At 46.4% G+C, this 22,417-nt stretch overlaps 1 protein-coding gene across 2 annotated transcripts in view; it reads right to left on the bottom strand.

Moving 5' to 3' along the window:
• Positions 1-8,958: 8,958 nt before the first annotated feature.
• The window catches only part of SHISA6 (shisa family member 6), a 269,415-nt gene continuing 255,956 nt past the window's right edge, over positions 8,959-22,417 (bottom strand). For both annotated transcript variants that reach the window (XM_064467019.1, XM_064467020.1), the window contains 2 exons: positions 21,988-22,140; positions 8,959-13,746 (listed from right to left, as the gene is read on the bottom strand). In XM_064467019.1, the coding sequence (XP_064323089.1) occupies positions 13,196-13,746; positions 21,988-22,140 (704 nt within the window). In that variant the 3' untranslated portion in view covers positions 8,959-13,195. The remainder of the gene's footprint in view (positions 13,747-21,987; positions 22,141-22,417) is intronic.

The raw sequence follows: 22,417 nt of genomic DNA, 5'->3' as shown, positions 1-22,417 counted from the left end.
GTCTGTAGATCCCTACCTCAGGTTTGGAAGCAGTTTCAGGCATGGAGCAGGGAAGAGCTACTGACTGGTGTTGGATGGGGTCATGGGCAGAATTCCGCCTGGAAGTTCAGTGTGTGTGTCTCCATGTGCTGCCTGGATAATCATTGCCAAAACCAGTGCTGATGGTGTGCCTCATTTTCTGCTTATGGTGGCCCCTGATTTGCAGGAATATCCCAAATTCATAGCTGCGGCTGAGCTGCAGTTCAGCTTTTCCTTTAAGCCCCAAAGGTGCTGTATGATGGCATATCTTACAATAATCAGTTCCTTTTATAAACCTAGCCCTCATAATGCACCAACACAATTACTCTTGCCTTCCCAAGCCTCAATTCTTTCTGTACAAAGAGGATACACTGGCCCTTCATCTGGGTGTCTGGAGATAAACTTTCCTCTATACAGCCTCATCTATGCTGGTGATGAATGCCACAGAAAAGACTTTTAGAAATGAGTCTTTGCTTTTCCAGCAGGGGGTGTGAAATGTGGACAGTGAAAAAGGCCCTCTCTTGGGACAAGGACTAGGAATTTGTCTCTTATCTGCTGTGAATACCAGGCTGATCAGCCAGCAGCCTAGGGACAATAGCAGATGGCATTTGCTTCACCAGAGGAGGAGCTTTCAGGCTGGCCATGAAAGGAAGCGGCACAGGACCTGAGCGTTACAAACTGAGGCATAAGGTAGGACAGAACAAAGGTTTTCTTTCCCAGGACTTCAGAGACAGCACGAGCATCAACTCAGAGACCCCTACTCAGAAGGCACAAGCACCCACTATTTTAGTTAAAGAGGGTCACTGTCAGCAGATTTAGGTTATGAGATGTGCCTCTGACCAATGGACACGGCGGTGCACTCATTGGGGCGAGAGGGACAGTCAGGACCACAAGGGGTTCTAGCCAATAGCAGAAGCTTCAAAGTCTTTGAATGAAGCTTTCTTTCATGCTGACAGGGGTTTAATGGCAGAGAAAAGACCAGTTTTGCCTCTTCCCAACTAGCTTCATATACTTTTTGATGCAGAAAAGTAAAAGGATTATTGCTTTCTCTCAGGTAGCTTCTTGTCGTAATGCTTGCTTATTATCACTGCATCGCAGCTCTTTGTTGTGCTTCTGCAGGGACGCTGGGCTGCTGGCAGTGCATCTCCTCCCCATGCCTGCTCTGTGTATCTGACCAGCAACGGCCCTGCCCTGCATAGACAGGTTCCTCCCCGCCTCTCAGCCACTAAAGCAACTTCGGCAAACATCGTAGCGCATATTCCCTGCTTGCATGCTCTGCCATGATCTCCCTGTTGGGGTAAGTCAGTCTCAAGTTACACATGAGCAGCGAAATGTAGACATAAAAGATGATTTAAAGGAGTGCTGCAAGCAGCTTCTCTTAGTTCTTTGCACCCTTTCCTCAAATGGTTTGATTTATCAAAGTCCATAGCCACCGGGGAACATGGTCATACCATCACCAGGAGGCACATGGCTGTCAGCATCCCTGGCTGGATGTTCATCTCCAGCATTGTGGATGGGGCCAATTCAGATCTGAGCTCTTCCGTCCAAGACAGTGCTCGCTGTGTCACTTGTGCAGCAATGACAGTATTACAAAACAGATGCATCCTGCTGAGCCAGCTACAAGGTAAGTCACTGGCGCTACGGAGCTGAGGTATGGCTGTGGCCCATCCGACCACGCCAGTCTGTGGCAGGAGCAATGAACACATAAGGTGTACACAAAGCTACCCAGAACAGACTTACTGTAATAAGAGAGAGGGAATGGATGTCTCTGTCTCAGTCTATCACACCAATAACACTTTTTCCTGGACCGATTCCTGAATTTTCAACTGTAGTTAACCAAGCTACATGCTTGAAGGTGAAGGGTTGCTGCCAGCCCCTCATTCATACATGGGGTGTCTTTACCCTCCAGCAGCCATCCTGTGAAGTCCCTGCTCCTAACCAGGGTCTTTCTGCTGCTTCGAAGCAAACAACTACAGAAGGAGACTGGTGGTTTTATAGTCTGTTCATCTGCACAGCAGCCATCACCCCTTGATTGTTCCAAGATGCGAAGTCTAGAACATCTTTCCCTTTCACAGTTCAGTGTTGTGACTGCCTCTTGTATTGGAGTTGCCACTTGACTTTCCTGGTGGAAGATTTGCCAACAACCAACTGCCAGATTTGTGGGGTTTGTGAAAGTGTCTGAGTCACACAGCTTGGCAAGCGACACATCTCCTGCTGACCTAGAAAGCTGCGTGGACCAGAGTAGTCGTCTTCTTGTTAATGGCCAATAACAAGGTGGAAAAACCTAAATGCTGGACTTAACCAGTCAAAGAAGACGACCACCTGGCTAAGTCTGTGATACGGGTGTGCTCAGTGCATGTGACCCAGGGGTTAGCACAGGACCAGCAGGTTGGTTGGCAGGGTCCAAGCAGCTTTCACGTGTTTTTAGATGCTAGTGTGGGCAGATCCAACCCTCACTGTCCTAAAGACATGGCCTAGATTTTCTTCTTCTATTTCCCATTACAGCTTGGAATAGAAACCTCTGTAATATTTCACGGTCCTTGGAGGACTCTCCAAAGGAAACAGTGCTAGATAGGTCAGCTCCTGGCAGATGAGCCTGAAGCACAGATCCTGCAACAGCATAGACCCTCCTGACTTCCCAGCACAGTGCTGGATCTACAAATCCCGATGGTCTGGCTGAAACACATGCTCCCCTGTGCTTGATCACTGCTTGTGCTGGCAGGTGCGGTAATGACCAAAGGTGGCCATAGAAGTCCATGCTATTCTTACAACAACCCTTCTCCCAGGCTCCTTCAGTGTCCTACTGCTGTCACTAACACAGAAGGTAGGTGAAAACATGGGTAAGGGTTAGGTAACCCAAGGGCCAGTGCCAAGAGGGCAGCTGGATGGGGCAGACCCGACAACTGAAGTAGGAGAACCACCCCTTGCTGGGGACACCTTCAGTATCTGGAGGGCCTGGGTAATCACATCCAGCTACAGAGAAAGTATGGTGCCTGGGTGACTTTGCTGGTGGGAGCTCGAACAGTGCAGTTGTCATTCACCTATTAAATATGTCAGAATTAGATGCCCCAATGAAAAAAAAGTCCCTCTGTAGGCCTCCCCAGAGGACAACTGGTAGTAGGCATTTATCTCAGCTTGCACTGAGACATCTAACTTTCAGCTGCTGAAGCAGGGACAGATGAATCCCGGCCTGAAAGGACTGAGGTGGATCCTGAGCTTTGTTGCAGCCAAGCAGAGTTTTGATCACTGCAGACCCCTTAGTTCAACATTTAACCCTACAAAATCCCTGAGCAGATCCAGCTCCTAAGGAGTTCTGAGGCAGCAGTTTGGCACTACATCTTCTGAAAGACCATTAAGTCAGCCCTGAGTTGATCTCTGACCTGATGTAGTCTCGTGTGAAGCAAGAATAGACAGCAAGATGAGCAAAAAACCTTCCCTGCCATGTTTGGACACTGAAATGGACACATGCTGCAAACCACCCTTGAGATTTGTCCTCTGCCCTCCACTAGATCTTCTTGTCCCACAGCAATCCTGTGTGGTTATTGCAGAGCTGAAGCACACTGCTCTTTTGGCAGATGCTGAGCTTTGTCGGCAGCTCAAAGTTCAAATTAAAATAAACAAACTGCTTCCCAAACCCAGAGGCAGAAAAGAAGAGCTTCTACCTGGCTTTTTGACAAGAAGAGAGATGGGGGACTGCGTTGTATTCCCAGTCTGCTCCTGACTCACTCTGTGACTAGGGTGAGTCACTTCCGAAGGTCTCTCCTTCTAATGTCCTCCCCGCTCTGCAGGGAATGGTAATGCTCCTGAAGGCTCTTGCAAAGCTCCATTAATTATTAAATGCCTTTAAATGTGTTACTGCCTGGGAGGAAATGCCTTGTGGAAACAGATCCCTCCTTCATGGGCAGAAAACACTTCCAGGTTTGAAGTGAGCTTTAACTTACAGAAGAGCTCACCAAATTGTAGGTTTTGTCTATGAAAATAGCTGAGAGAAAAGCTGTTCAAAGAATTACTGTGGCAATAAGACTTGGCATTAGCAGCTACACAGCATTTATTACAGCAAGAAACACCACCCATATAGCGTCTCCTTGATAGTTTGTTCCAGTGATAGTCTATCTGGCCTCCGCTTTCATCAGTTGGTTCTTCTGATGCTGGATTAAAGAGCTCTTTAATACCCTACAATTTTCACCCCCTAAAAATGCTTCTACTTAGTGACCAAGTCACCTCTCAGCATCTCACTATGAACTAAAATGCTGAGCTTTGTAAAAACTTCATAGAAAAGCATTTCCCCAGCTCAGCTTTGGGTTGGACTGCTTCTCCACTGACATCTATATCCACCCCCGAAGCCCTGCTCCAGTTCCTGCAGGCCTGATTTCGTTTGCAGCATTATGGCACTTTCTGTTCAAAGGACCCAGCCCACCCCTGACTCAGAACTTCCCTCGTTTGTTGCTCTTTGCATCCCAAACCCTCTCTCTTTCCTAGAACTTTAGCAGCAACAATTTCATCTTTATACCTGGATTGCTGAGCTCAGTGTTGAAAAGTGTGTGGTCTTGTGCTAAGTTCTGCCAAATACAACTTGCAACAGCTCTTCAGAGGGTACAACCCACTGAAACCCACTCTTTGGCATCTGACAGTTCCCCTCTGCTGCATCCCTTTAACATCAGCTTTCTTAAGGATGTGCAGTGATAAAAATCTTAATCAGATTGTCAAGCAGCACATGATCCAGTACTGTAGAAAAGGTTAAAAGTATTTCATCTACACATCATCCTTGCCAGCCCAAATTGTAAGAACATTAGAGAATTAATTCAAGTTTGTTTGACAACATCTGCTTTTCTTAAACCCATGCTGACAGGTGTTAATTATCCTGCAGTCCTTTAATTCTTCGTAATTTTTCAACATCTTTCCAAGGCAACTGGGAGCAGTGCTAATCCTTAGGTCTGGGAAAAATCCCATATGTTCTGCTGGAGCTCCGGGGCAGCGGGAGAGTTGCTGGGAAGATGTGACTGAGGGAGTGGCCACCCCTCCGACTTGGACTTCTCTCCTTGTTCAGACTTCAACAGCAGCTTTGGGGTCTCCCAGCAGTGTTTCTAGTGTTTGCTTTTCAAGGAGTGGGCACAGTCCTGCTTTATTTTTTCAGGTGTGAGGATCTTAGCCTTCCCAGATGGAGGGACTGCTGCTTTGCTAATTGAATGTTTTGCCTCCCTGCAGCTCTGGCTCTGCTCTGTGCCAACACTGGTGCGGGGATGTGATGCCAGGACCCTGCTGTAGGAGTGACCTGTGACCAAGCTATCTCCATCAAACAGAAGAACCAGCTGGCAAAATCCAGCCCTATTGTTCCTCAGGTAACCCCATACCCATACCACATGCCCATCCCCAAGTCCTTACAGATAAAGGCTTTCATTTGACAGAGCCCCTGCCCACAGCTGGTCTTGCTCTTTCTGTGCTCTGTTGCCCCTGGATCCTCAGTGAGGATATCTGCTGGGTGATGGGCACCTGCTCAGCCTGCCCCGTCCCACCAGGCGGGTCCTCCAGAACAGCTCCGCACTGGGCACCATCCCCCAGAGAGGTGAGGTGGGGCCTGTATCACCACACCTTCCCCTAGACAGCGCGATAATGAATTATTGCCATGCCCTGGCTAGGTGGGTGCCAGCAGAGGGCAGGGACCTCCTGGGGAGATGCCTGCTGGCGAGATCCTGGCTGTGATAGCCTGTGCTGGGGTGGGCCAGGCGCCCACTCACTTCCATGACATCCACCAAAGTGTCCCTCCAGTCACACATGTGAAGGTGCACCCCGCACTGCAGGGGCGGGCTGGCAGGGACCTCACCTGGGCTGGTGCCAGGCTGCCCAGGCCACTGGGGACGTGACACCTCACTGGGCCACCACCTGCAGAGATCACTTAGTAGGGCCAGTGAAGATGGCTTGAATGAAGGCTGGTTAATAGTGTAAGCTCTTCACTAAAGTACTAAAATCAATTATCACAGGAATTGGAAACAGTGGCATTTATTGTCCTTTGAGGTAAGAATTGGCTCCAGCTTCACCTCAGTCATCATTGGCTCTCAGCACCATAAATCCTGCTGTTCTCTTCAATAGCTTTTACGGGAAGTGGAGAAATTCACTAATTCCCCATTGATCCCTCCCCACTTATTAGTGCTAGAAAAGATTGGGTAATTATGAATAGAACTGCCAGGCAAAGGGAAACTTCTCCCTTAAAAATGCATTTTAATTAACTCTGTTGGGTTCATGTGTTTCTTAGGAAGTGTTGATTATGCCTTGCTGACTCTGAGCTCTGCTCTTACGGAGACCGGAGGCCCGAGGGACTAACCTGGCCAAAGGGCTACAAAAGGGCCTCGTCTTCTCACTGGACCTACCCTGAAAGATGATTATCTTCTCTTGGTGGTACTGGGGTGTTACTCCTCCAGGCTTGTTTAATCTACCTAAGTTGAGCAGCAAAGCAACAGAAAGCCATGCTTGAGGAAAGACTAGAGGAGAGCCAGGGGCTTGCGGGGCGAGTGATGGTGATGTGACAACCTCTGCACCACCTGAAGCCGGCCGTGGGGAAGGATCCCTGGGGTGTTAGCCCTGTGACGTTATCTCCGCAGGACTCCTGTGACACCCCGTGCCAGAGCTGCAAGGTGGCAGAGAAGGGGCAGGGGCAGAGTCGTGGCACAAGCGGATGAGGAGAGCTTCTCCCAAAGCCCTGCAGTACAGGGGCGGGCTGCCGGCAGCTCCACACTGGGAGGGAAGCACCACCCGTGGCACCTGCCCTCCTTCGTCCGTTCCCAGTACTGTGCTCTGAAATGCTGCTGACGCCTCAGAAACTTTATTTCCAGCAATCCTTCCCAACTACCGCCCATCACGTTTTAATGTAAGCAAATTTGCATAACGCTCAAGGCAAATCAATATGAAAATGGAGATATAAAATTTGACATTTCCTCTACAAAAACACAAGAGAAAAACCCTGCCATGTTTCCCAGCTAGACTTGGTAGTAAGAAACCTCAGACTCAGAGCTGGTAGAAATGAAAATGCCGTTTCACCCTCCGTGGTAGCAGTGGGTGCTGTTTAGTGAGGAACACGCTCTGGCCTCCTTGGCACTTCTCACATCTTGGAAGAATGATGGGGAAACTGCTGTGTGTGTACCAGTATGGCCAGTAGCAAAAGCAAAGCCCCTGTTGAAGCCTCCAGCACTATGGGACATTTCAGAAGTCACAACTTTGCAATGCAAAGCTTTCTAGATGGAGAATGAATCATGGGTTATGAATGCAAAATTAAAGAAGGGCAACTTCAAAATAAAATCTTATAGGCTTGCATGACAAAATTTTACCGCAAACAGCAATGTCTTACTTCTCCCCCTGCTATTTTCTGGCATCATGATGAAATGCAGTAAATAAATATGTAAAAATAATGACTCTTCCAGTCCTTGTAGCATTCATTTTAATAGATGCTATTTAACTACACACAGAAATATAGATATCTACCTTTCAAACGCTGGTTACAAAGATTGGGAAAGCTGCCAAGAAAATGCTCTTCTTTTTTCCCCGATAGATATCAAAAAAGAAACAATTTATATGTTGAAATTGCCTTTATTTTTTAATCCATAAATATTTGTTACTGACAAAAGTGGAAAAATCCTTAAGACTCTAAATTTTACTAAACTGATAATATTTTTGTTTACAGTACATACAGAATGTGCTTTTACAGGTAAGTATAACAACAAGAATAATACAGAGAAAAACAGTCAAATACTGCTCATCTTGAAGCTTGTTTAATGGTTAACCAAGAGTCTGTGCAAAGTTACGGATACAAATGTACTTTCTTTTCAGTACTACTGTATAATAAACATGGAATCCATAAACTGGGCTAAAGCACAAAAATATCCACTTAACCCCTCTTAGGAAATATTGTCCCCCAAACTAAAAATATTACAGTAAGAAGTGTCTTTCTTAGAGCCAAGAAATTCTTGCTACAAAAATGTCTAACGGGTTTGCAGACAGAAGGTCAGGAGCCGTTACGAAGCACATGGGCAGAGGGTCGAGGCGGCGCGATGCACGTCTCCCTGCAGCGGAGGCGGTGGGGATGGAGACCTCCCGGACATCGTGCGGTCATGGTGGAGACGCAGGACGCTGCTTTGCTCGCTGCTGAGAGCAGAGAGATCTCTTTCAGGTTTACACTAACGTGCTCGAACGGGATCGTCCAGCTCGCCCCTTGCCCCCAGGCTGCCAGCGGGTGAAGTGTAGGTTGGGGTTTCCCACCTGGGGTTTGGGCTTGGCGGGGGCACCCCCTTGACAGCCAGGAACCAGCTAAGAGAGGCTGGGAATGATACCTTCTACCATCCACTTATGGACATACAACACAGATGTGGCTGTTCTCTAAGAAACAGCCCCCACACAGGCTTATTGCTAACAACACTTTTTATGAAAATATTTAAGCCCCTTTCTCGCATGTTTCTCCTCCCAGCTTTCCACTCGTCTGAAATATACTTGAACATGAAATCTGTATATGTTAAACATATTTCAGCCAAGTCCCTCCTTCCAGATTAAACACTAAATCTAAAACAAAGCTAAGACAAGCTATTTCTCCATCACATGAACCGAAGAGGGCAAATTGATCACAAATTAGAACACTTCAAATACAATTAAAGATACCCTGTTTGATGATGATTATGTTTGTTTTGGTGGAAGAAGATGAAGACGTTTTCCCAGCTACAAGGAACTACCCATCTCGTACGAAAACTTGAGGCCAAGCTCTTGCAGATCCCTGGGGGGAACGCTTCTGGTAGACACAAGAACAGAAATATGCTTGCGGGAAGCCCAGGTTCATGGGACCAGCCTTGCAGCCAACCCGGCTAGCAGAACCATAGACAGAAATTAAATCTAGGCCAGGAAAGGAGGGCTTGCTCCCAGGTAACTGCCCCTGTTTCTTCCCACCCACCCACACCCATCCCCAAGTAACAGATCATCATTTATAAAAGGAACATCAAAACATTGAAAAATATTTCATTTTTCCTTAAAACATGATTCACTGGCATTAGAAGACTTTTATGACAAAATTTCCATTCCGTGTGGTGATCTGTGTGGTTCATTAAAAATAGTTTTCCACATTTCAAAGAGTGACTCGATATAGTTTGGAAGCTTAGATTAGTGCAGGGTCAGTCAGAACTTAATGACTGCATTTTACAGTATGTATGTGTATATATATGTGTTTGTGTATATATATGTGTGTATATATATGCATATATACATATACATACATGTATCTGTATTAATGAGAGAGTTGTATAAAATCCAGTGCAGCTCACTATTGTGTGTCACTGCTTGGGGGATGCAAATAATTATCAGTTTGTAGGAAATAATTTAAACTTTTCTACATCACCCTCCCCCAGTCCCTGCACATGCACTCTGGGAACTGGACGCTCCACAGATGTGTTTCCACCTGTGGGTTGGACAAAAAGACAGATCAATTCTTCAGAGTATATTAAATTAATCAAGGCAGATTATATTTTACTGTACAGAGGAATGGGACTGCTTCCTGGTTTTCTCCTGAGTGCAGAATGTTGTGACTTACACATGAGGAGAAGAAAGCAGAAAGGTCAAAGTGCAGGTAACAGCACCCCTTAGAGCTGCTGCCTGCTAGGGACCCTGACCAGATGGAGAGCAATGGGGTATCTGGAGAGCTGCATCCCCCCACCCCAGCACTCTCATTCTGGACAGACACTGGATTGCAACACATCAGGCGTGATGTGGCAGGACAATGATGGAAAACAATGTTATTGATAAAAATGCTTTGCTGTTATACAGTGTCTTTGTGAGAAGGTCTCAAAGCACTTCATAGACATCATGGTATGAACCCTCATAATGCCTCTGTGGAACAGGAAAGGGTTACCATTATCATCGCATGTTGACCACAGGGAACCGAAGTGCTGGGGACCAGGCTGTGGATCATGACACCCGGTCCTGGACCAAGTGTCCTTTCAGGGACAAACTCTTTGAGGAATAAGGAAAAATGACCTAAGAACACCTGCGTGTGCTGAAGTGCCATTGCTGTAGCTACCAACCGATGCCAGCACACAAAGCAAGTCATAGGAACACACGGTGCGTAGGGACAAATTGTGGTCATCCAGGGCATGGTGCCTTCCCAATGAAATTTGCTGAAAATTTTCTGTGGAGGTGGCAGAGTCCCTGAAGGGATTTGGCCTAGAAAGTCTTTTTGATTGTTCTTTTGGGACACATCTGCTTGAAACAGTTGAATGGATGGAAGAGATGAGGAAATGGGGCTAAGATTTCTTTGGAGGATTATTGCCCAGGTATGACAATTTAGCAGAGGGCCTATGATATTTGTCAGTCAGAATAAGAGAAGGCTCGGAGGTCAAATGGCCTGGAACACAGCACAGCATCTGCACGGGCTACTTGAGTGAAAATTTTCCATATTTGTGTCTGGTCCAGCAGCTTCTTCATTCATGATGGAACATTTAGATGAAGACTAGAGCTTGAGACATACAGCTATAGAAGTGGAAGGAGAGGAGTGTTCACCCAGCCATGGCCTCACATGGTCATCTCTGCTCCTCCAGCTCTGCCACCTCAACTCCTGGAGACTCCAGGGTAGACTCTCCTCTCCCACAGTGTTCACATCTCCCTCCTTGTAGAGGGGAGACCCTGGCTTTGCTTGGGCCAAGAGAGAATGGAAGAGCCCCAGAACCTCAGCAGGGACCGCCTCCCCATCAGCCATGTGCGTTTCTCTTCTCTTCGCAAGGGTCACAAACTCCAGTCTGTGGGAAGGCCAGCAAGCGCAACAGTTTCACAGGGATTGCCTTCTGTGAAGAAAGATCCAGTGACTGAGCTGAGGTGCTTGGAGGTAGTCAGGGGAGACAAGTGTCCATCAAGGGAAGGGGTCAGGAAATGAGGTGTGAGCCTTTTCTCTCTCATCCCTCCCATGCCATGAACTGCCACCCTGATCCACAGACAGTTCTGGTTGTTGCCCAGATATATTTTGCCCAAGGCTGCATGGTAGTGACCATCTGAACCATGGAGACTAAATCAGAGTCTCATCCTTCCCAGCTCAGTTTCTGTCAAACAAAGCCCCTGCACTTCTCACAGATGGAGTCCTTTCCGAACACAGTCTCCATCAGGTGGGGCAGAAGAAAGCTCATGAACTAGAACAAGCAGCCCCAGGACAATCTGGGAAAGAGAAAGGCCACACGGCCACCCCACTGAGGCCTACTTTTAAAGACAGCATGCTCCTCCTGCCTGCCCTGCACCAGAAAAAACTGATGTTGCACCGTAAGCCTCCATACAAGACTCAAGCTCACAATAACCTGCAATCATTGCATGCTACAGGACCAACGGGTTGAGCTGGGACCGTAATTAAGGCCAGGAGGTGGGAGGTATTTGAGGAAAGGGAGAAGGGCAGAGCTAATTTAAATGTTTAGTGAAAAAACATGTAGGAAAAGACTCAGTACGTGAATGTAGGCCATGAAGAGAGAAGTACTGTATGGGAACGTGTTTACAGCCTGAAGTCAGTCGTCACTCCACCTGGAGGAGGGAACACGCCTGCTGTTCGGATTCACGGCATGGGTGTGTGCATGTGGTGGGACTTTGCACACCACAGACAGTGAGTGCTGGAGCGTGTCCAGCACTAACGGTTACAGCACTGGGTCTAGCTGGCCTTCAAAACCTCTGAGACCCTTTCCTGGCTGCAGAAGTATGTTCTAGTGTGAGTTAGTTCTACAGAATTTGATAGGAACAGAAATACAAGGGGAAAAAAACCCAAACCAAAACCAAGAGAAAACAAGGCAAAGCCCAATCTGGCTAGAAAGCCAAAGATAAAACTCTCACAAATTCTGGACCCACGAGTCTACATTTTAAAGGTTTTACAAATATACAGTATCTAATTAGCATTATATCAGATATACAACATGCCCATTTATTATAATTATGCTGGATATATAATTTATATGCGTGAAATGTAACTGTCTTCATGGTTAGGATTGTACTCAGTGGAACTGGAATTTGGGAGGTTTTCCTGGGGGCCATTACATGGAGCGAAAATCATGGAAAATTACCGACCTGTTTTTCGGTAGACAGACACCCTCAGCTTTGTGGTTCTGCTAAGGGCTAGAAAAAGATCTGCTACATATGGAGCTCTAGGCTGTAACTGATAGGAGAAAATATGTTCAGAAAAAGGGGAACTGGGCCAGTGGAAAATGCTATCAGGAAAAGAAACTTCACGGGAGAAATCCAGGCTCAGAGAAATATGTGGTAGCCTTGCCTTGCAGGAGTCTCGGTGGAGTCAGGACTTCCCCCAGCACAGGTCAGCAGTGCGAAGCTGAACGAATTATGGTGCTTTAGGGTCAGCAGTGGCAAGAAGCTGGAGGAAGAGAAATCCTATTCCTCCTTCCTATTTACATGCTGGAGACACCAAGATACTAGAATGAGTGGAGAAAAGGGTCTAACAAGCATTTCAGCATATTTGTGCTTATTGAACACATCAACCCCACTACTTCCTACACTGAGAGAGCAGGCGATTTGTAGGCACTAGTATATTTTTATCTTATGAGTATATTTAATATAAACTAAAACTTTATTTCTCAGCCAGTCTATTCTTGTCCCTAGATCTGCCAGTCCCCTAGGAAAGTCTGCCCTTGAATTCACTCCAAGGGTGAGGAAGAACAGATGTATGGGTGCTGGCTGACATTGCGCAGTCTGGAGGTGATTCCCAGCAGCCAGAAGCTTACCTACTTGCTACAGAAAGGCCAGACATGAGGACTGAGAACAGGACCCCTTCCCGCCAGGATGGGGTGCTGCATTTCCTCCTCCCTATCTTGGGCTGCATAAGACTGCTTCTACTCGTAGCAACTGAGAAGTCCTAAATTCATAAAAACAATGAGATAATGCAGGTGAGCCCTTGGAAGGAGCCATCTACTACTATGGCTTTCTTTGACAGAAACTGATGCACATCAGGAAATTTCCTCTGTTATCCCTCTCTATCGCCTGTTCGCTTGCTTGAGTTCTTCTTATGTCACTGATGAAAGGGTGGCTTTAAAAACAATAAGGTGGAGGGGACTGTCAGAGAAGTCTTTTCAGACACTGAGTTATTAGAGGTTATCTTGGCCTATAAGGCCACTGCAGTACGGGGTGCTGTGGCCACCCCAGTTCTTAATGAGTATCTACAATGCACGAGGTCATATCAAACAGTCACTTCTGTTTTGCTCGCTGTGCGGTAGTGATGGTGGTGTCCTGGAATATAATGCAGTTGTTCTACCGTGTTGTGCCGTCGGGAGGCAAATGCTTGGCGCTTGGCGGAGGTTGGGTTCATACCTAAGGTATTGTACAAGTTATTTGAGGCACTAGGATGGGAGTGCATTTTTGTCATCCTGTAGCGATCCAAGACAGGTGTTGATACAAAGACATCTGTGTGTGACAATGCCCGCGACATAGACTGCTCGGGGTACCCCGACCGCTCTGGGGAGAGCAGGGGGTCTTGGGAGTGGAGGCGCTCTGCAGACAGAAGCTGCTCATCTGAGAGGATCCGTTCATAGGACATGCTAAACTCCTCGGGCATGATCCTCTCAGGAGAGAGCACTCTGTCCTGGGACATGGCCCTGATGGGACGGCGAGGCCTGTCCCTGTGGTTGGTCTGCTGAGACATTTTGATGACGTTGATAGGGAGCGTGCCGCGGGCTGCCAAGTCAGGCAGGTGTCTCCTCCTCATGTAGTATTCATCAGCCTCTTTGTCAGCTGCGGGAAAGGAAAGGGAACAGTTAGAAATGACGGAGCGTTGTCCCATGGGGTGAAAAAGGGATGTTTACGGCACACAACCTTGGAGCAGCCTCCTGGTGAGACCCAAGGGACCATTACCAGCAGCTGGACCTGGGCATGGACATCCACATCAGGGTGCTGCCTGTCAGAGAGACGCCAGCCCTGTGTGGCTTATGACAGACAGAGAGAGTTATAATTGCATGCAGACAGGTATAAATCCCTGTGCAGTGCATCACACCTCCTCGCACCGTGACACAACAGACTCCATATGCTGTTGAGCCCAGGCCATGGTAGTGTATGATTTATACAAACAGCACGTTATGGAGAAATTACCAAATGCGGCCTTCACAATACGCTTATAAAGAAAGCACAGGGACGGTGAGCTGAGGCAGGCAAGTTCCCCATTTGAGAAAACTCATACTTCATTTCTGGCCTCAGATGTGGATGTGTTCTGGAATCCATGAGTACCCTCATCAGTTTTTAATCACTGTTTTTGAATATTTGTAAATGTGATCACAAGACAGGTTTGGTGGGCATGGGATGCTCTCTCTGAGACACTGAATCATCTGCCTGAGGTTTCATTTTCCATTTTTTCGGTCACCTTGATTGCTATCATAGAATTTATCCCATGGAATGTTTCTTTCTCAGTTTGCTTCTTCTATGTCTTAAATGATATTTTTGTTGCACAGAAACTCAGCACACACACACATCCACTCTCCTCTTTTTGCCTTTCCAACAAAGTCTTCAGACTCAGAGAGGATGTTGGCTGCTGCAGATGTACCCTGATATATCACTTTAATCCTACAGCATCTGGAATGAACTGATTCAACCAACCTGTATTTTGAAGAAGCAACTCCACAATTATTTCAGATTAAGAAAAAACAAACAAACCCTACAGACCCTACAGAAACACAAAAACTTTCTGGTAAACCCTTTTGATGTTCATATGCCTTAAATTGGGGAACTGGGATTGCCTACCTGGAAGGAGGATTAGTAGTCCTTGGCCTACAACCCAGTGTAGCTTGTGAACTGCCATAGTGTATCCGTGGCTGCAGAGGTGTAAAGCACGGCACATCAGTCCTTTACCAGGAGTACACTGTCATAAGTGGAAGAGCGCAAGGCTCACCTCCCTGGGTCAGGAGATGCAGGCATGTTTAACGCTCAACACTCATCATCTGTATGAGCCTGGTTTTTTTTGATGCATCCAAAAGCATCTCCCATCCTTTCTGGCTCATCAGTGACTTCAGAAGAACCCAGAGAGAGACTCATCCGGGACCCCTGGCAGGCAGCCATCCTACCTTGGAGAAGACAGCACAACACCCACTGGTGTGCAGGAAGAGCATTCCTCATGCAAAGGTAAAGCAAATTTCTCCACCTTACAGAGGAAACAAGGTCTCTTGCAAAGTAACTTTATGGGAGCAGCCTGGCATAGAGACTACAGAGCTGGGAAGTCACACACACAACCCAAAAAGTACTTTCCCTACCAGTCTTGCACCAAGCATTGATGGACAAAGACATCATCTACTATATGTCCTGGCAAGCTTCTGGAACCTATCATAAAATTCCTTTAGAAAGTCTTTTGCTTACAAGACAAGCACGATGAAGATATATGATAATGAAAATAAAGAAGAACCCAATTGATTTTCTCAGCTCCACTATTTCATTCGGTAGTAGGTGATGTAAGATGGGAAAGTATCAGATGGTGGAAGAGGAAAATTTCACATGCATGGAGTTTCTGAGGATGTTTGAGTGATAAAAAGAGCGAAGCTCTGCTGCAGGACAGTCTGGGCAATCATGAGGTGGGTGAGGTAGCTGGTCCCACTTCTGATGCTTAGAGTCTCTGTAGGCATTCAACAGACCTAGTAATTAAATACGGTGTGGAAATTTCCTATTTCTTCTGGCATAGCCATAAATCTGTAGGTTTTATGCATCACATTGGCTGAGAAATTAAGACAATTGACTGGCTTTCCCATGCGGCAGAGTGGTTTTGGAGGAAATGTCAATGTCTTACGATGTGTGATTGGTGCTGACAACATCCCAGAAGTTTGCTCACAAGAAAACAGTTACACATTGGTGCCTTAAGGTCCCCAGCCAAACCCTGGAGTGCTGTAAACTGGATGATCTCACTGAATAATCTCCTCATCTCCTCTCCCACACATTCAGCGCTCTCTTCCGTGCCCCCTGGACCCTTCTCCTCATGGTCCTGCAAACAGTCCACATAACCCAGTGGATCTGTGAGGAGGGTGGTTGATCCCCCTGTCTCAGCGTCCAAAAGCACAAGCTGAGAACGTGTGTGCTGAAATGCATGTCCTGTTGGCACCGCTGTTACTGCCAACCTCTTCTTTATAGCCTACACACCACAAAGCGTGAGGATTTCCCAGAGCTCTCCTCTACTGGCATGATTGCTGCTGATGGACTTTGCTCTCCAGATTGTACATTTTAGGATTGAGTCTTTTTTTTGCAATCAAAATCTTCTTGGAAAAGTATCCTGTTGCAAATGTCAGACAGTAGCTCCCCTGGCCTCGAACCCTTCTGTCTCTAAAAATCACCTTCTACAAAGCCTGCGAAGGACTAGGGAAATTCCACATGGCCTGAGTAATTTTAGACATTTTTGTTCTATGATGTGGCCGTAGACTGACTTGCACACACTTAGCGTGCACAGGCTTGATACCGCTGCTTGAAGCTGGGTACAGAATAGGAGCTAAGCCATTAGCACTCTGGCACTTGGCCTCTGCTCCAGATGAAAGAAATTCCACTGGATTTGCCCGACGTACGCTAAATAGGTGTAATTAAAGCAGAGAACATTCCAAATAGAGATGTGCTTGGATGCTCACAGCTGGTTGTGGTAATTGCCAGCAGGAGCTAAACCAGCTTACGCCAGGTTTACAGCAGTCTAAGTCTGCTGGTGAGGTGGCAGAATCAGCTGACTAAAAGTGGTTTGAAGTTGTTCCTTAATAATTTGGATAAAAAACCACAACATGGTCTACACTTTCAAAGTTTCACCAATTAGGAGCATTAAAAATATCCTTTCCTTCCCATCCCTGTAAACAGTGTAGGAGTCTGCATGGCCTTTTGCTGGCAGTGACTAAACCATTCAGGGAACTGATTTCATTTCAAAGGTGTTTCTGAGCTTGTACAGGCTGCCTCCTCCTGTGATGCTGAGAGACACATTTAGGTGTTGGCACAGCTATTCTGGGAGTATTTTCAGGTGTAGACATACTTCACATCTCCATCTCAGAGGAATCGAAGCCGAAACGGCAGTTTCCTGTGAACACCGTGCTGGTTTAAGCAGACACCAGGCAGACATTTAACAGGCTGTTGCCTCTGAAAGGTGGTGCCAGTTCACAAGCTTTGCTGAACCAGTCATGGAGAACTTAGTTCGAAGAGAGGCTGAGCATGTCTTATTGCACGCGTGCCATCGTGCTGAGGGGGAAGCTCAGCACAGCTCTGTAACCACAACATTTCTGCACCCGAGGAAAGCAGTGAAATGAATACATCTCCAGGCTTTTGTGATTGGAAGCACCAGGTGCTTCACCCAGTGGGTGGGGTGGGAACTGTGGACATCGGGTTGCGTAGTTTGCTAAAATCAAAATGTCTCCAGGACCTGAAGCATTCCAGTGTGATTAATCTCATCCTCATTACACCTGCAAGTTCACTGGGATAGTGAGGCTCTGATACTGCTACCCCTTATTTTTCCATTGACGTTCAAATGAAAACTGACATTTGTAATTTTAGCCAAAATAAAACTACAATCAAATGGGTTCCTCCCTCAAGGATGTGCTCAAAAATTTAAAAATGTGTCCTAGGTGGATTTTTTCCCCCCATGTCTTTCCTCCTTTGCCAGTTTCTGGAACATTGACTAGGGCTTGTCTCACCAAACTTCAGGCATGTTTGAGTGCTTCATCTCATTTGGCTTTAAGATAAGCTGATTTGCCCTTTGGCAGCTTTTTTCCCCCTTCTCATTTGGAGGGAGAGCCACAATGAGTGCTCTTACTCACACATCTCACCTCAACATGTCTAAGATGCCATCGCACAAAGGCAGAGCACAGCTCCTCTGACACTGTAATTAGAGAAACAAGGTACATTTGTGGCATTCTGGGAAGATAGTGTAGAAATGCCAAGGATATTTTTTCTTCCCATGGTTGTATGTTAACATGGTTAAATATGTACCTATATGTATGTATATAAGGCCATCATAGTAATTTCTTTGCTTTTCTTAAATGCAATTCCTTTGCTTTTCTTTCTCTGCTGCTCCAGTGTATTTCCTCTTTGGTCTTGTCTCTCCTGTTTTAATTGGCTTTTACATTCTCAAGCTGCCTAGTCATTTGTGATGATTCTTTAGCCAAATCCAAGTGGTTTAATATGCCTGAAAATATTAGCTTCCTTCCTGACTGACCTTTCTCACTTAGCTGGAAACAGCAATTCCCTGGAGAGCTGGGCAGGTCAGAATTTATACGGCTGCTCTTGCTCAGCCGCATGTTCCCACACTCACCCACCACTCCTCTTTCCACATGCTTCCCACAGAGGTGGTACCCTGCCCCTCAGGGATCCTCCTACCTGGCTGCACGGGCAGCAGCCCCAGGTGGGTTTCCTGTTGTCTGTGCCATGAAGTAAGAGCTGGGGAGGTAAATAGCCATGGAAGCACATAGCTCACTGCTTGCTTGGGACCTGGTTCTGGCTGGCTTCTATGCACCCAGCAACCTGTTTCCTGCTCCTCTGTAAAAGCCCTGGATGCCTTCAACCTCTTGCTCTGGAAGAAGAAGCCATGGTGCTGCTTTCTCAGCCAAATGCCAGCAGAGGTGAGTGCCTGCCCTGCAAATCCAGTGGTGAGGAGCTCCCTTCCCCAGGCTGCGTGCATCCCCCAGGGACACACAGGTGCAGGCTCATCTCTTCCTTGTTGCACAAATCACTTAGATGAGTCTCCTAAAGTGGGATGTACTCCATTACGCTCCAGGCATCAAAAGATCGGGCTTGTTATCCAGCAAAGAGCTAGGTAGCTTGCCAGAGCAACTCAAGTGTCAATGAGAGACTGGGACCTTCAGAGGGTTCCTCATAATAAGGAGATGACTGTTCTTCACTGATTATAGAGACGTCTGAATCAAGCAAAGAGAGAAGATGCCTGATTTATGGATAGCTAAAGTAGGGTGAGGTGGATCTGACAATACCTTTGCTGAGCAACACCTCATCTCTGGCAAGGAGATACTAAATAGTCTTTCTTCCTGGATGTGCCTTGATTATTCAGTTAAGATCTTCTTAGGCAGAACTGTCTTTCACTATTTGTCTCTGCTAACTGCGTGAAACTAAGTGACCTTTAGCTGTCTGGCAAGCCTGAAGAAACCCAGACAAATAGCTGAAACACAGATTTAAAAAGTATCTAATACCTTGTGTTTTACTCAAATAGAAATATTATGTTTGTTAATGAGCTCTTCACAACTTTCTTTTGTTTTAACCATGGCAGGGCGTTCATTAGAAACAAGTAATTCTAAATATGAAAAATAAACACCTAATAATTCATTTGCAAAGTCCAGCATTTAGTTATTACTTTTTCCAGATTCTGTGTTGTCTTTAGCTCCTTCACATATCATAAGAATATTATATTTCCAGCATTTTACAAGGGAATGGCTAGGAGCTGGGTGCCTATTTTCCTTTGGCTCCGGAGAAGAACAGCTATAAGAAGTGATCCAGTGATTCTAGAGGTGCTGAATATATGCAAGTCCCATGGAAGCATGGAGCGCTTTGCACTTTTAGAGCTGAAACTGCTTATTTAGTTACTCAGACTTACAGTGCGAGGCAGCTGGTTTGGCATTTGTCAGGTGCTTTGCAAGAGGGTGGGTTGGTGCCTTGCAAAGATGACTGAAGTGTATCTAGACCTGTTACCAACGGGTAAATAGCAGGTATTCCCATTGCAGTGTGCAGGGATTCCCTTCTAGGGTTGATGCTGCTGAAAAGTTAAGGGAGTGAATGAACCTCACTCTTCCCAAAGGCCAAAGACTGTCATGTTCTGACATTCGGGTTGACTGCCAGGTACCCTCTGAATGGGGGCAGGGACGCTAACTGTGCAGAGAGTCAGGAAAAGCTCAAGAGAGGGAGACTGACTATGCTCAAGACATTCTTGAGGAGCTTTAAGCTTGGCACCTTAACATGAGCCGATTTTTGTCATTTTAGGCAAATATCTAGGAGATGCAGTGCTAGAGTTCAGTACCTATTCCCTTCTGCTGTGGTCTACTGAGGGGCAGGGTGGACAGGGAGGAGGCCGTCCTTTCTTTAACGGCTGAGCAAAATTTTCTCCACCCGATGGGTCAGACTGCTAAGACGCCCCTTAATAAATATTGCCTCACGCACAGATGGCATTGCTTGGTGTGAGTGAATTTACACTCAGTGTGAATCAGGTAAGTATTGTAGGAGTAGGTAGAGGGTGGTGTTCAAATCTTACATATATTTCCAAATGTTGGCTGTGGAAGGGGTGGGAGTTTCGTTAGCATTAATTTGTGGTTTTTTAATGTTTCAGTGAGCTACATCAATAACTTTAACATAGAGCTTAAGGGGATTTCGCTGCGCTTCTGTGCACAATATGTAAAGCAATAAATGAACCACAGGCTGGAAGAGATCCTGTCCATCCCCTGCACCGCGACAGGAGCAGCCATTGCTGCTGTTCCTGGTGAGCACTTCTCTGACCTGTTCTCAATGCCAGGACAGAGATCTCCCAAACCCTGAACAGGCAGTGTGTATCTCAGGTAATCCCAGGCACTGCAAATCAATTACAAATGACACAGCAGTTTTTGGGGCTATCCAGGGGCATATATTTTTTTGTGCTGAGAAATTTTCATTTCAGCTGAGAAATTAAAACAAATCATCACCTCAAAATGGGGACATTTTAAAGCAGTAATATTACAATGCTGTGATTTCAAGGGCTTTCCGATATCAGATAGTATCATCAAAGCTGCTCAAGAACATGGACAATTCATCACTGGGGTTCAGCGAGGGAAAAATGCTTGTGGTTGGGGGAGTGAAATCCAAATGTTACCAGGAAACAAAGCACATTTCATAAGCAGAATTGTGCACATGGCACACCGAACAGGGAACATGGCAGGCCTCAATCACAAAACACCTCATCTTTGTTCTCCAACATGATTAAGCACATGCTTGCTTTTAAGCACATCAAATGTATTTGCTTTAATATTAAACATGTCTGTAAGTCCTACACTGAAGCACCAAGGGAAATATTCCACACAGAGATTTGTTATGGACAGTTCAAAGGCTTCCCTGCCACTTAATTTTGCATGTCTCACTTAGCTGGCTAGATTGGGAATGCAGATATTATATAGACTAAGAAAGTAGTACCTGCTCCTCATCCTCACCTACCTTCAGTGAAGCTATTGCAAGTATAAACACCTAAGTTATTTCTCTAATTTAGGCAGTGTGAATACGTGGCCGCATCCAGAATATGTTCATGGAAAGATACAACCAACCTAGTGTCTGACTCTGGAGAGAGCATTTGCCCACAGAAATATCACTTATTTCATATTCCCACCAAAGCTGAAGAGTTTGCCATCAGTAGAAGTGATGGGCTGGAGCATGACACGAAAGTTGGCAGAACAATGCAATACATAAAACAGCAAGAAAGAATAGGTACTAACTAGTGTGAACAGGGCAGTGAGCAACATGCTGAAATACCAGAGGTGCACCATGGATCAGGACCAGATCCAGCCACATACACCATGAAACATGGCAGCTCGCAGCACTGCTCAAGGCAGGCAGATGTGCCTCTGCTGAAATAGATGCTCCCACCCATTTCAGCAGCTTTCTGTTGGCCTGAGTTTGTCATCTGGTTCCAACTACCCACACAGATGGTGAGATATCTGCCCTGGGTATGCCAAGGTGAGCTTGGCTGAGCTGAGGCAGCCAGCTTGGCTCATCTTGACTCCAGCAGAAAGAAGAAGGAGTCTCAAATGACTCTATCAGGAGCAGATACGAGGTGGAGTAGTGGGAGGGAGCATGGCAAGGAAGTCAGCGAGCAAATAACCACACGTGCTCTCACAGGAATGAAATGACTCTTTCTCTGTATTTTTCCTTGACGGGAAGCGACAGCCAAAAGAATCATTACCAGAGGTGCCAACTTGGGCAGTACAACGACAGAGAGAAGATCACTGCCTTCACATTGTGCCCACTGCAGCTTACAGCCAATGAGATACAAAGAAAATGAAATGAGCTGACACCTACTTAGTCTCTTCAGAGAAGAATATTTACTTGGGTTTGTCTTGACGGCAGACTCATAGGATGGTGGGAGGTGAGAGAGGTTCTGGAAGGACCGGGAGAAGGACAGGTCATAGGGTTCAGTGGCAGAAGTAAGGATGTTGTTCATTCGCGGCTTGTCTGAAAAACAAACAAAAAAAACCAACAGAGAACGTCATGTCCACAGTGTGCACCAAAACATGTTGCGAGAGGCAAGCCATCCCCACAAACTCCAGCAGGGAGAAGAGCTGTATCTGAGCCAGCCTCGGTGACAGGCTGTTGGACATAATTCAAACCGGCAGTGGCAGATCGATGAAAAATGGATCCTGTGGCTTTGTTCCCTTGTCCACAGTGATTATGGAGAGAAGCAAACCGCTGTCTCGAAAGCGCGCAGACCAGCGAGCCCTCCTCGCAGCAG

Source organism: Phalacrocorax carbo, chromosome 16 (genome assembly GCF_963921805.1).
Source record: "Phalacrocorax carbo chromosome 16, bPhaCar2.1, whole genome shotgun sequence".
Lineage (NCBI taxonomy): Eukaryota > Metazoa > Chordata > Aves > Suliformes > Phalacrocoracidae > Phalacrocorax > Phalacrocorax carbo.
The sequence above is the reverse complement of the archived record's forward strand: the minus strand, read 5'-3'. Positions and strand labels throughout refer to the sequence as shown.